We start from the raw sequence: 13,740 nt of genomic DNA, 5'->3' as shown, positions 1-13,740 counted from the left end.
TGTCTTTCTAACAATATGAACTGAGAGAGGGTTGACGGCACCAAGTGTCCATGATACTTAACGCTTCACATATTCATCCTTTGGCGACAGGGTCCTGTCCGGAGCGGGGGCTGAATGCTCATGCCCGGGCCGCCGCCACACCTACCCCGTGTGGTGGTCCGCTAGGGTCCTGACTGGAGCGGGGGCTGAAGGTTCATGCCCGGGCCGCCCCCACACCTACCCCGTGTGATGGTCCGCCAGGGTCCGCCGGGATCAGCTTCGTTCGCTGCCAGTCAATACTCTTTTCTTGCACAAGAGTTGCTTGGAGGCCGAGGCCGAGAAAGGTATTCTTCTTCTACACGGGGACACCTTGCAAGGATCTCTGGCATGTGCCACTCTGCCCGCTATTTCATATATTGGACAGTCTCCGTGACCGGGGACGTGGCCACGTTTACAGCCAGGTGGCGTTGCTGTCCTCGGCCCGCTATAGTCTGGAGATTGCTTAAGCCCTTTGGGCTCGGGAATAAGTGCCAGAGCTTCGCTTGCGGTGATAAGGCGCGATAAAAAAGGAAGTACCTGTTGATGACAATCAAGCAAAGGCGATAAAGCCCATTACGCTCGGTTTCTGTTGGCGTGCTCTACAGCACCAGGTTTCCGGGTAGTTCCCTGATACGGATGGGGTAGCCCCATGCTCCTCACCTAGATCTCGCGTCATGGAGCGGACAGCACATGAGCCTCAGATTACCCAACCCCGCGCCATGAACCGTCAGATTACCCAACCCCACGCCATAAGCCGTGAGATTACCCAACCCCGCGCCATGAACCGTCAGATTACCCAACCCCACGCCATAAGCCGTGAGATTACCCAACCCTGCGCCATAAACTGTCTGATTACCCAAGCCCGCGCAACAAGCCGTCAGACTTCCCAAGCCCGCACCATAAGCCGTCAGATTACCCAACCCCGCACCATAAGCAGTCAGATTTCCCAACCTCGTGCCATAAGCCGTCAGACTACCCAACTCCGCGTCCTAAGCAGTCAGATTTCCCAACCCCGCGTCATAAGCCGGCATATTTCCCAACCCCGCGCCATAAGCCGTCAGATTACCCAACCTCGTGCCATAAGCAGTCGGATTTCCCAACACCGTGCCATAAGCCGTCAGACTTCCCAATTCCTCGACAGGTCTACAAAGGCGAGGCGCCGCTAGCAATGGTAGCCAGCAGGGCCGTGACTACCAACTACTACCAGGGTAATACCAAGTGAGAACGTGGGCCATTCCACCTACTCAGGACCTTGACATATCTGCCCTTGGGTCGGTATGTCAAGGAGCCAATCCCATATGGCCTCAGGTCCAGTAAGCCCCAACGTTCTGTTCTCCTCGGATGTGGAACCCTTGTATTGCCATCTGAGAAAACTCAACATTATCTCAGTCTGTTTTGTTTGCATTGCTGGGTTTATCATAGGAATGGCTATTGGGGACAGGGGGAGGGGGGGGCTTAAGTTATGGAGCTTGGTCTGGGGGCTAGGCTACAAGTTTAGAGGGCTCAAGACCCTCTGACTGAATAGCATGCCTCGCCCCTTCCGAGCTCAATTCATCCACTCTCGGCACAACAGGCAAGACTGGTGAGGCATGACGGCCGACAGAGCCGTCGGGATTCGTCGGGACCAGATCAGGGGCAGCGCCGCGGAGACCTCGCGATGTGCCACGGTCGGTCCTCCTTCAGACAGCTCTGTGGAAACGACTCCGTCTCGGGAGCGGTCGCATGACAGCAGGCGGTGGGTACGACGGCGCCGTCAGAGCGCGGGCAGCGGCGGTCGCTCTGACCGTCTCTGGTCGCTGATGACGGGTCAGCAAGTCTCATGTTTACTGCAAAGTCGTACGCGCAGCATCATACGCACGATCCGTCCAACCACCGGCTGCGATCTGTTCCATTGTTCTAGATGTTGTGCAATGGCCTGATCGATATATTTCTGTAAATCCCGTTGGCCATCGGTGAGACAGAGCGGTAGCTGAAAGCTGAAGTGTTTAACAAATGACTAGTATAGGCCGCAAGCATGCGTCAGTCGGTGGTGGATGCCAGTGGAGAAGCTTAATGTTCAGCATAGCAGCACGATGCAGTCCGCCAGGATGACTAGACCAGATCGATTATCTCGTCAAAGTAGAATTTTTGCCATAGTCTGCAGGCTCTCTCGTGATCAATGACTCTGCGCGACATTACGTCTCGAGGCTTTCAAAGTTGCAGTGAGCTTGTAAGGCAAGCATCTGGCCTGCATATTGCGCGTGGAAATTTTAACACTCCAACAAAACTTAGCTCGCGCTTTCCCATTGTTGCCCGAAATGAACACGGCGGCTAGACTGAATGAAATCGTAAATTTTACGAGGAGGGAGCGAGTATGAGAGAACGCATGTGAGAGACAGGAAGAGAGAAAGAGGTGTGTGAGAGAGAGAGAGAGAGAGAGAGAGAGAGAGAGAGAGAGAGAGAGAGAGAGAGAGAGAGAGAGAGAGAGAGAGAGAGATATATATATATATATATATATATATATATATATATATATATATATATATATATATATATACATATATGCACTCTTGAAGCGCTGTTTATGTATATATATGCATCTCTCTCTCTCTTTCTCTCTCTCCTCTCCTCTCCCTCTCCCTCTCCCTCTCCCTCTCCCTCTCCCTCTCCCTCTCCCTCTCCTCTCCTCTCCTCTCCCTCTCTCCCTCTCCCTCTCCCTCTCCCCTCCCTCTCCCCTCTCCTCTCCCTCTCCCTCTCCCTCTCCCTCTCCCTCTCTCTCTCTCTCTCCTCTCTCTCTCTCTCTCTGGATTGTCGTTAAATCTCATACACAACGGATGCCACCTTCGCGACGATGCACGCCGTGAATGCGCATGTATCGAGTTCACGATACGGTTCGCATCTGGTTCACGGTACGGTTCGAATCTGGTTCACGGTGCGGTTCGCATCTGGTTCACGGCACCGGCCACAGCACGATGCCGGGTATAGTTCAACATTCGGCAGGGAGTCGCTTTTGCCATGGGTAATGCATGTTGGGAAACAAGGTTCGCATGGGCCAAACTGCGGTCAGCATGCCAAAAAACTCCAGCAACGATGACATTGGCATCTCTCGCCGCACAGTACAGATGTGCGCGTGCATACCTTTGATATTCGGGGTGCGTGGAACTGCGTCACACGGACAGCGGGTCCGGATCACCCATAACGTTAAACAGCCTTGAAGTTTAACCGATATCCACTTGATATTGCTGAGACATGAGTCAATATCACGCCGCCGCCGTGACAGCACTACCTTTGCCAACGACGTTGTCTCTTCGCGCAGCGCAACAAGCGCTAACCACTTGTGGGTCCAAAAACGCGGCGATGGGTCCCAGCACAACCCATGCTCCGGTATCCACTACACTGTGAGTCCTTGCTTTCCCTAGGGACATTAGTTTCGTGATCCACGTATCTGTACGACATTATGCGACATTATGCGTGGCATCGCAGCTTCAGTTCTCGGTTGAAAGCGCCACGTGTGTAGACCTGGGAGCCGCGTCCCGTACGGTGTAGACATTGCCCGATTACGCATCGATATTCATGCGGGGAGAGCAGACGCCATGTTGCACAAGCAAGCCCCAGCATCACTTCACGTGTTCGGCAGTTATAACGGGACGTCCCGCCTCGTTCTCCCCGCTTTCTTCTCGTCGCAATTCAGAGATTAGGCAATCAGCTACACCTTCATTGAAAAATGTATTTACGCAATGAGCGTGATGTACACAAATACAAATACAAACACATACATACATAATATAACAATAAACAGTTTCTGTACAGCAGAGATGACCGGGCCCCCAATCACAATGTACATGAACATCGCCGGCGGGCACGCCGTGGTTGAGACTAGATCCAGTAAAAAGCAACTAACGCGCCGCCGAGCCGTTACAAAATCCACTCGTGCCGAATCTCAACCGACCCGCGCCGACAACGGAATGGGTGTGACGACCAATCAGACAGCAGCGCAAACTGCCTCCGCCAGTCAGCTGCACGGCGTGGATCGTCCGAGCCAACCGGCTAGGCGACGTGCGCTGCCTCAGCCAGTTAGCAACGCTAAGTAGACTGCCGAATCCAATCAGCTACAAGACGCAGACTGCCGAAGCCAATTAGCTGTCGCCTCACGGCGGCGGAGTGAGCCAAACCAATCAGAGTTCGCGTAAGACCGCCGTTCCTGAGCACATATAGCGCAAAGCCTGTGCGGCCAGCATAGCATACCGTCGAGCGAATCTACTGCGTACTCATGCCAACGCGCTTTCACTGGAATAAAAAACAGATTCGTTGCGAATAGCGCGACGGTGAAAAATGAATATGAACGCAATATCAACACAGGGTGCGGGGCGGTATTGCTCCGTTTGTGACTGAGCCTATACAGACACTATGTACACACACCATGGCACAGGGATCGGTGAGGACGTAAGTACACGCTGCACGGGCGCAAGCTCACGCCGCCCGGCGTCCGTCGGCGGCACGCGCGCTCGGCCCGCCGGTGGCGCCGCAGCGCGGCCGCGCGGCCAACCAGGCCCGCCGCCGCGCTTGGAAGATTACCAGGCCGATTGAGCAACGCAATAGAGTGGGACGACAGACGAGTGAGGCGTCGGCGGCGCACGACATACACACACGCGAGCCGCAACACGGAGACACGCACGCGCCGGTCCGGCCCGGCCGCTCGCACGCTATAGAAAACACCATTTGATATTCAGAATAAGTATCACAATGATCTAGCGCCGCGCCACGCTCGGCCGGCGCACATACACACACGCGCGCATACATACGACAGCCTCGGCGACTGCGACGCCGCACGTCAAGGAGAGTAAATCCACTGCGGCCTGCGGTGCCCGTTTTGATTGTGGAAACACAGAAGCGGCCGGCGCCGGCCGCGCGGCGTCGCGCCGCTGAGATCGGTCGGCGGGCGCGCAGAGTAGCGCGCGCGGCGCCTATTGCCACTCTCCGTTCCAGCCGGTCCACTCCAGCACACCCGACTGTAATTGTCAGGGATCCGGCTCGCCGGCCATGATCTTGTGCACCTGCAACCGCGCGGCGTCGGTCAGCGCCGGACAGCGGGGGAGGGGGGAGGGGGGGGGGGCGACGGCGGGTCACCGTACGACAGCGAGCTCCGGCCGTCGGCGCGCGAGGCCGCACCGCTCCCTCGAACGACCGGCCGTCTGGCGGCGTCATCTCAGCAGACGTCATAAAACCTCCGGCGGCGATGCGGCTGCGGACATATACGACGGCGCTTGGCAGGTTTGCGACGGAGCGGGCCGCGGGCTCCAGGAAAGCGCGCGCCGGCAGCACCTCGACGCCGCTCGACAGGAGCCGATCGACCCTCACTGGCCGACCAGTGCGGGACCTCTCTCACCTACACTGGCACGTTGCCGCCAAACATAGCCACCCAGGTGCCATATGCCAGCTGTTTCCAGCCGTATCCGTCAGGTTCTCCGCATTATCTCGGCTACGCCGGCTCAATGCCGTAACTTGCGCTCATGGTCTGGCATCTGCCAACTGCTAACCCCATCCACTCCCCAGCAGGTCGTGCCGCGTCACTCGCGGGACCCCGCCGTCTTCAGTCCCTCCTCTCCTTCCGCTGACGCCCCGCCGTCGGCACGACCGTGCCCGCGCTCCCCACCCAGTCACACACCTGCTCCAGCTTGAGCGCCAGCCGCTGCCGGCTGGAGAACTCGTCCTCCTCCAGGTTGGCCATCAGCTGACCGGTGTACTTGTCGGCGTACGCGTACAGCTCATGCAGCGCACAGTTGGTGTTGAACTCCTGTTGGTGCAGCTGCGGCCGGCGGGGCGACGTCAGCACCGACAGAGGGGGCAGCACCTCACGCCAGATCGCACGGCCCAATCATTCAATATGGTCAATAGATGGCCACTCGGCCGAGCACATCCAAACTCGCAACACTCTGCCATACCACCAGTGGCCAGATGCCTGCTGACGGCCGGCAAACGATCACGACGGTTCAGAGCTGGGAATGAAATAACCTAGTTCAAAGAGGCGGGTGGATTCAGACGAAATGCCGACCACGACATGTTTCAATTGAAATGAGACCTGTCTCTGGTCTTACGTACATGCGCGCCCCATCTCAGCGGCCGGCGGGGTGCGCGCAGGTGTCGACGCATATCAGTGCTGAACAGCAGGAGCCTCCAGGGTACCGCTGAGACCCGCACAAGACAGCCGACGGCGCCCGAAGAGCAGCCGGCTGCCCCACTGCCCCGGCTGACCCGACCCCACTGACCCGGCTCTCCTCGGCCAGCATGGCATTCATGTCCTGGTCGGAAATGGCTGGCATCCGGTTGATGTCGTCGTAGTACTTGGTCACCCACTCCTTGTAGATGGGGATGTCCTTGGCGTACAGCAGCTTGCTCGACGGCGAGTCCTTGCCTGCGGACGACAGGCCGTCGGTCTTACGTGGGGGGAGTGCCGAGACCGTGCTTCAGGCGCGTCCCCACGCTGCGGCACACTCGGTAACGTAACGTGCAGTTTGCAGGGCTCAGTAATCCGGTGCAGCCCAATGCAGCTAATGTGACACTAAGCCCCGCTATACCATCGTCATCAAGGCTCAACTGATTAACAATCCGTGCCCCACATATAAAGCCACTGCCGTTCCAGCGGGTAGATGATCCTTGATGAGCCTTCATAAGCTCCCGGAGAGTTCATGATCCTAATGATCATGGCCAGGTTAATGATCTCGCCAACTGGCCCCGGCTCTCTCCGGAGCCAGGCACGAAACACATTGATGATCAACCCCACCCCCCTTTCCCCAGACCGTCCCCCATCCACGCGCCAGGCGGCAGCGTACCGAGCTTGTTCTCCGAGGTGGAGCACGAGTCCATGAAGGTCTGCGCAACCACCGACAGACACGAGTCGACAATGTTCGACTTGTGAATGTCAAACACGAAGTTGGGGTTCTTGATAAGATTCACCCAGAACCGCAGTGGCAGACTGGAACGAGACGGTCGCGTTACAGTACGCTTTCTGTCCGCGGGACGGTCGTGTCAATCCGTATCCTGTCCGCGGGACGGCCGCGTTACAGCACGTATCCCGTCAGCGGAACGGTCACGTTACAGTCCGTAGCCTGTCAGCGGAACGGTCACGTTACAGTCAGTATCCTGTCAGCGAAACGGTCACGTTACAGTCCGTAGCCTGTCAGCGGAACGGTCACGTTACAGTCAGTATCCTGTCAGCGAAACGGTCACGTTACAGTCCGTATCCTGTCAGCGGCACCTGGCTAGCGGGACAAGCCCGGGCCTTTTCGCAGGCTTTGATCATTCAACGTGACGCCTGGCACGCACGGTCTTGCCGATGTGTTGAAAACTACGGTGCTGCTCACGCACGGCCGGGTATACATTAGCTGACGTGCCACTCACGGGATCACGCGATGGCGTGAGGGCTAAGTCGCCAGCTGGTAATGCTGGCGCAGCTGTTGACAGAGCTGCTGTCCGCACAAGTGCCAAGCGAGTGGTGAGCTTCCATCACCAGATTTTTTTGTCAAGGCGTGTGAGGCCGACAGGGCACTTACCAGACTGCAAACATTTCGCGAACCGCTTACCAGATTCTACGCCTATGCTTTCACCATGCAGGCCCAGGCATTTGGCAAGCTCACGACATGCCACTGCCAACAGGAAACTACACCCACAAATCGACCCGACACTACTTGACGCACACCACCAGCCATCCCGGACACCACACATTTGCGGCCCTACAGCATACCAAACCACGCAAGCACCGCCCGTCACGTCACCTCCCTCCTACTCGCCCGCCCACGTGGCCGCCGCCTCCAGCACCCTAGCGCCGGCGCCTCACCTGTTGCTCTTCCACGTGTGGACCGTGTCCGGGTCCAGGATGCCGTGCTGCAGCGCCTGGTCGTCCAGAAAATCAAACATGTACTTGATGGCCAGCGGCAGCGCCGAGCCGCGGTGCGCCGTGCTGAAGATGGTCTCGAACAGGTCGTCCATGAACTTCTGCAGCGTGCCCTTTGTGGCCAGCAGGCGCGTCAGATAGATCTCGGAGACCATCTTGTTGCCGCGCTCGCCGTCCCGCTGTTCCGACTCGGAGTGGCGCACCAGGTGCCACACCTGAGCACGGACGCGGTGTCAGAGCACGGACGCGATGTCAGAGCACGGACGCGGCTGTCTATCGTGCCCTGCGCCTGCGGAGACAACTGGCTGTGTCAGAGGTGGGATAACTGCAAGGCAGTGGAGACGGGGCTTGTTCATGACTGCATGTACCGCCCTACAGAACACGTGACGGGGGGAATACCACACCCCCATGGAGCCATGTGCTCTGAAAGAGCGCAAGCAGGGCGGAAGGGAACATAGCATGTCCATACCGCAGAAACCGGTAACGTCCCGATCCATCAATCGATCAAACCTAAACGAAATTACGCGAGGGACCAATCACACCGTGGCAAAGACGAGAGGCGACGCGGTACGGGCAAGTCCCACCCAGCAGCGCACACACAGGCCCGCTGTAGCGGCGAGCACGCGCCGGCGCCGCCCGCTCTCCTGCCGGGCGCCAGGGCTCCGCTCACCTTGATGCCGTTCTCCTGGTTGGTGGGACTCATGGCTCGGCTGAGGGGCGGACTCTGGGCGCCGTACTTGGTCAGGTTAAGCGTCTCGTACTTGTGCGACTTGTCCGACTTCTCCGACAGGATGCTGACGTTGTAGAGCGAGCTCTGCTTGGGCACGAGTGTCAGCAGCGCGCCGTCCGGCACGCGGTAGTGCGCCAGAGTGTTCAGCTTCTTCCAGCCGGCCTCCATCTTGGTGGTAGAGTCCTCGTCGTAGAGGATCAGCCGACCGGAGTTGCCCGTGCGCCATTCTGCCGATAGGGGACGGGGGGGGGGGGGGGAGGGGATAGGCCGCGGTCAGCCACCAGGCCGGCGCGGCGCGACATGCCAGATTGTCTACACATTGGGTCACCACTCCAGCCTGGATATATGAACACCGCCTTGGACATTGCAAGCCCATCCCAGTTCCTCTCACAAGGACAGCAACAATTCCTTGACAGCAGCAGCTCCGTATTTGCCGCGCAGACAACCGGTGTCCCCCCACGTAAAATTTGCCTACCACCCACCTATACCGGCTCGACCAGCGTGGCAGCCGGCCCAGCAGCCTCCCACACCCCATCCCGCCGCCTGCCCCACGGCCTGCCGTCCCGGCCGGGCGCGCCGCCGCCACCGCCGCCGCCGCCACGTACCGAGGTCGAGGTCCTCCTTGCGCGGCCGCATGGAGAAGGGGGTCGAGCGGTAGATGGAGTCGAGGCTCTTCTCCTTGGTCTGACTGATGGTGTCCGTGTTAAGCACGCGCACCGGGATGTCGACGTTGTCCTGGTGCGGGTCCAGGCCCGACACGTACACCGTCTGCGTCGGCATCGACACGTACACCGTCTGCCGAGAGATGGCGCAGCGTCAGCGGACGGCCATCGAACGGCACTAGGTAGCCGCGCTGAATAACTCTCGACATTGTTTTCTTTTATTTACAGCTCTGGGAGGGCGCACCGCCATGTCAACGCGCTAGGACTCTGGCGTCGAAGTCTCTCGCGACGACTGCCGCGAAGCAGTTCCGCGGCGTGTTTCCAAGGCGCGGCTCTTCGACCGTGAGTTCCGTATTCTCACCTTGACCAACGGGCACCGCGTAACGCCACCAGTCGATGCGCCTGCTTAAGCGCCAGCAGACAGCACCCGGCTCAGACCACCCCGTCCCGCCCCCGCTCACGAGGCCACGTCACCGGCTGTATACAGGCGAGCAGTGCACGCGTCCGAGCACTACACGCCGGGCCGACGACTGCGTGGGCTGTCGCCGGCAGCGGCGCCACTGACCATGTAGGTGAAGTCGATCTGCTGCCGGATGAGCTTCTCCTCGGAGAGTGAGTAGCGCGCCTCGCTGCTCACTGCGTCCACCGGGCCCTTGTCCACCTGCTGTTTGATGGCGCGGTACAGCAGGTACAGCGGCTCGCCGGCGCACTCCCGCAGGAACTTGTACAGCAGGAACGTGAACCAAGCGGACAGCATCTTCTCCGCCACCGACTCGGTTCTGCGAGGCAGCGCCGACGGCGACGGCGTTAACGGGCGAATGACGGGGGGGGGGGGGGGGGAGGAGGGAGGGGGCGTCGGTGGCGACGGCCGGAGCCAGAACACGAGCCGGGCGGGGCGAGACAGAGGGCGGCGAGCGGACTGGCAGAGAGCGAGTTCAGAGGACGACCGCCCTCAACACGGTGCGGACTGGCAGAGAGCGAGTTCAGAGGACGACTGCCCTCAACACGGTGCGGAATGGCAGAGAGCGAGTTCAGAGGACGACCGCCCTCAACACGGCGCCCACTGACGACGTACGCATGCGATGAACTGAAGTGTACACAAAGCTGGCGACAGGCGACAGGCCGCACGACTTGTAACCTGAGTCAGCCCGAGCCTGAGCCTCAGCTTGTAACCTGAGCCGCCGCGCCAAGAGTGCGGGAGGCCGTGTCGCCGCCGGCCGCGCTCTCACCTCCGCAGCAGCAGCTTGGGGTGCGAGCCGTTCCCCTCGGTGCACTTCTCGATGAGCTCAGAAAGCAGCGTCTTCAAGATGTCAGTGGAGTACTCCATCCGACACTGCAGCGTCACCATGATCAGCGACGCCACGTTCACCCTGCCGACAGAACCTAGGTCAGGAGATGGACGCCACTTGGCCACTTGGCTATCACGACGACAGCTCCACGGTACGACCCTGTCATGGGGCGAGACGTTATGAGCGCGACACGCAAGGGATCACATGTGTTCAACGCCACAGCTGGGCCCTGCTGGGAGCTCTGAGGTCACGAGACGGCAGGAGTACCATACGGTGCACGCCAGTCACCGAGAACTCAGCGATCAAGAGCTTGACACTGCACGGGTGCAGTGAGGGCGAGGCCACAATGGAGTTCCCCCAGGTGCCCAAAGTACAATTATACCCAAACAAATGCTAGAAGAGTGCATCAAGCACCAATGAGTCGTTCACGCCAGTCGCACAAGTCAAGGAGACGCCTGCAGTACACAAGCCAATTCTGGGATAGAGCCATTTGGCCGGAGTATATCACGGCACCCTCGCCGCTGCCGAGAGGCTTCGCGACAGCACCGGTCCCGCCCGGCCCCGCGGCGCGCACCTGTCGCGCATGCTGAAGTATCGGTTGCTCTCCAGGGTGCGTATGAAGAGCAGCAGGAATGTCTTGTTGATGACAAGCTGGCCAAAGAGGCGCAGCCCCTTCTCGCGGCGCTGCAGGTCGGGCCGGTTGTTCCACTGCAGCACCGGGTGGTCCTCCTGGCTCGGGAACAGGATCTTCATGCAGTAGGCGCGATACTCCAGGAAGGGAATGCCGATGCCGGTGATGTCAGACGTCAGGTCCGTCATCTCCGTCTGCAGCTCGGCGAACGCTGCGGCGGCGGGGAGCAGCGTCAGCTGGGACACCGTCGGTCAGCGTGACACAGCGACGGCAAACCGGCACTTCACGAAGCGGGAGCTGCACCAATCAGAACCCGCGTTGACGGATGGAGAGCTAGACATTAGCTATAGTCCTGGTAAATGCGGTGCCACATCCTACAGAGCCAAGCGATATCCACCCTGTGCCTGCTCACTCAACTCCACCACGCGGGCCTCCCCAGCAAGCCACTAGTAATCTGGACGCGCGGTCACCGGGTCGACCGAGAGGTCAGTGTGCGCGTCCGCTATCCCTCCAGGACCGAGCGGGGCCGGCCGGCGTCCACTGTCCCTCCAGCCTCCAGGTCCGAGCGGGGCCAGCCGGCGTCCGCTGTCCCTCCAGGAGCGAGCGGTCGGTGTGAGCGTCTGTTGTCCCTCCAGGTTCGAGCGGTCGATGTGCGCGCCTACTGTCCCTCCAGGCCCGAGCGGGACCGGCCGGCGTCCTCTGGCGCGGCACACACCTTCCTTGCATTCGGCGGCCACGCGCAGCTCCAGCACGTCCATCTGCTCCTGCATGTTCTTGAGCACGCGCGAACTCTCGGATGACTTGCGCTTGTAGGCGATCAGGATACCGATGACAGCCAGCACCAGCAGACAGGCCGCTACCGCCACGCCGATGATGACCTGCAGCGGGGCGGGGCGGGTCAGATCAGGTCAGGTCAGGTCAGCCAACACCAGGTCTAGGTCACGTGTCACAAAATATTTGCATTATCAATCAGCTGGTTCGCAACAATGCAACAAGGCTTGCCCTTCCTCCTCTTAGCAGCCAGGTGCCAATCCCGACCATTATTAAAAACAAACGGAGCTAAGCAAAGAGCTTCGGGGGAACATTAGTGGTTACAAACTTTGCAAAGCATAACAAAACTCAGTTCTTCCAATAATCGCCACTTTGGATCACACACAAACAACGCATTACATCCATCGACCAGGTTACGTTCGAAGCAAGCACAGTTGGACCGTGAAATGTATTTCATAAACACGGCAAACTGAGTCAGTGAGCCAGCTGGGGCCGGCGAGATCAGAGGAGCCACCGCACCATGGTACGCTTAACAGAGGCGACACACCACACAAGGGTGACACGTGGAAGTCAGGAGCGGCGTCATATCAGCAGCGTACGGGTCCGGAGTGATTACAGATCCGTGGAACGTTACGCCAGGGGCAGACTGAGCAAGGGTGCCACACCAGGCGGGGAGGGGGACGCGTAACGCCGGGGGGTGGCGCCGTCTCGGCGGACCGTACCGGCTCGGGCAGGACTCCGCTGCCGTGTGCCAGCGCCGCGTACGACAGCCGGCCGATGGTGTAGTTCAGGCGGCTGCCGATGCTCACCTGGGGGCAGCACCGGCGTGAGCCCCATCCCACACCGGGCCCAGAGCGGCGCCGCAACCTGGCTGGGCGCGGCCAACGGCAGAGCACGTCCAGAGCGTGGCGCGGCAGCTTACATCACCAGAGACCGGCCGGCATCACGGCGCCGACGAGCCGTCGGCGACCAAACAAATACAATGTCCGGCGGTGCGCATCAATCTTACGCGCGGGCGGCCGTAACTCAAACCGCCGACGAGTCGCTGTCATGATTGCTCGTAAAACACTTGAACCGATCGCGTACAATGAACGCTTGTGATTGGCCTAATAAGACAAGGGAGACAATAAATAATCCATCTAACTGAGGCGGTAATAGAATCGCGTCGCATACATCCGTTGCCGGCCGTTACCCAAGAATTGCAGCCGCCCTGTCATCTGTCGGCGCATGCACTCACCACAACTTGCGGCAGCTCCCGGTCGGTGGGCTGGCCGTCACTGCCGATGGCCAGCGGCGCCTTCTTCGGCGGCTTACACGTCAGCTGGTTCTGAGAGAGCGAGGTGACGTTGCAGAACTCGGTGCCGATCCTGACTGTGACGTCCGTGTCCTTACAGGCCAGGTTCAGGTTCCGGCCCTGCCAGGTGCGGCGCGTTCGTCAGTCGCACCAGTGGTTCGCTTTTCTGGCGCAACCGACGCAGTGGACGCGCCCTTAAAGGCCAATAACTAGCTGACTGGGACGAGTTTCGAAAACCGGTCCGGCATCGAGAAAACACGGGAGAAAAAGCGAATACAGCGAGATTCGAATGCCAAGGCCTACTTGTAGTCATTCATTCACACACCTAACCCTAGCATCTGGCCATCACATCTCCCATTACAAATGGCCTGATTGCGGCGGCGGCGGCGGAGCCGCGTTCCCAACACCCCGTGAAACCTCAGACGTCGCTGTAGCCTGCTCAACATAACGTGAGCGACGTCCCACTAACATCGCC

The 13,740-nt window shown here is 59.4% G+C and overlaps 1 protein-coding gene across 1 annotated transcript in view; it reads right to left on the bottom strand.

Annotated features, from left to right (window-relative positions):
* Window positions 1-3,704: 3,704 nt before the first annotated feature.
* Window positions 3,705-13,740, bottom strand: part of LOC119107316 (plexin-A4) — a gene marked incomplete in the record, with an annotated part of 24,646 nt that continues 14,610 nt past the window's right edge. The window contains 13 exon segments of the mRNA XM_037230740.1: window positions 3,705-5,051; window positions 5,663-5,803; window positions 6,264-6,409; window positions 6,828-6,970; window positions 7,832-8,103; window positions 8,559-8,845; window positions 9,224-9,413; window positions 9,846-10,059; window positions 10,510-10,650; window positions 11,144-11,411; window positions 11,916-12,078; window positions 12,694-12,780; window positions 13,209-13,385. Coding sequence (XP_037086635.1) covers window positions 5,016-5,051; window positions 5,663-5,803; window positions 6,264-6,409; window positions 6,828-6,970; window positions 7,832-8,103; window positions 8,559-8,845; window positions 9,224-9,413; window positions 9,846-10,059; window positions 10,510-10,650; window positions 11,144-11,411; window positions 11,916-12,078; window positions 12,694-12,780; window positions 13,209-13,385 — 2,265 coding nt within the window.

The sequence above is a fragment of the Pollicipes pollicipes genome, unplaced genomic scaffold (genome assembly GCF_011947565.3).
Source record: "Pollicipes pollicipes isolate AB1234 unplaced genomic scaffold, Ppol_2.1 Scaffold_6686;HRSCAF=7923_pilon_pilon_pilon, whole genome shotgun sequence".
Taxonomy (NCBI): Eukaryota; Metazoa; Arthropoda; class Thecostraca; order Pollicipedomorpha; family Pollicipedidae; genus Pollicipes; species Pollicipes pollicipes.
The sequence above is the reverse complement of the archived record's forward strand: the minus strand, read 5'-3'. Positions and strand labels throughout refer to the sequence as shown.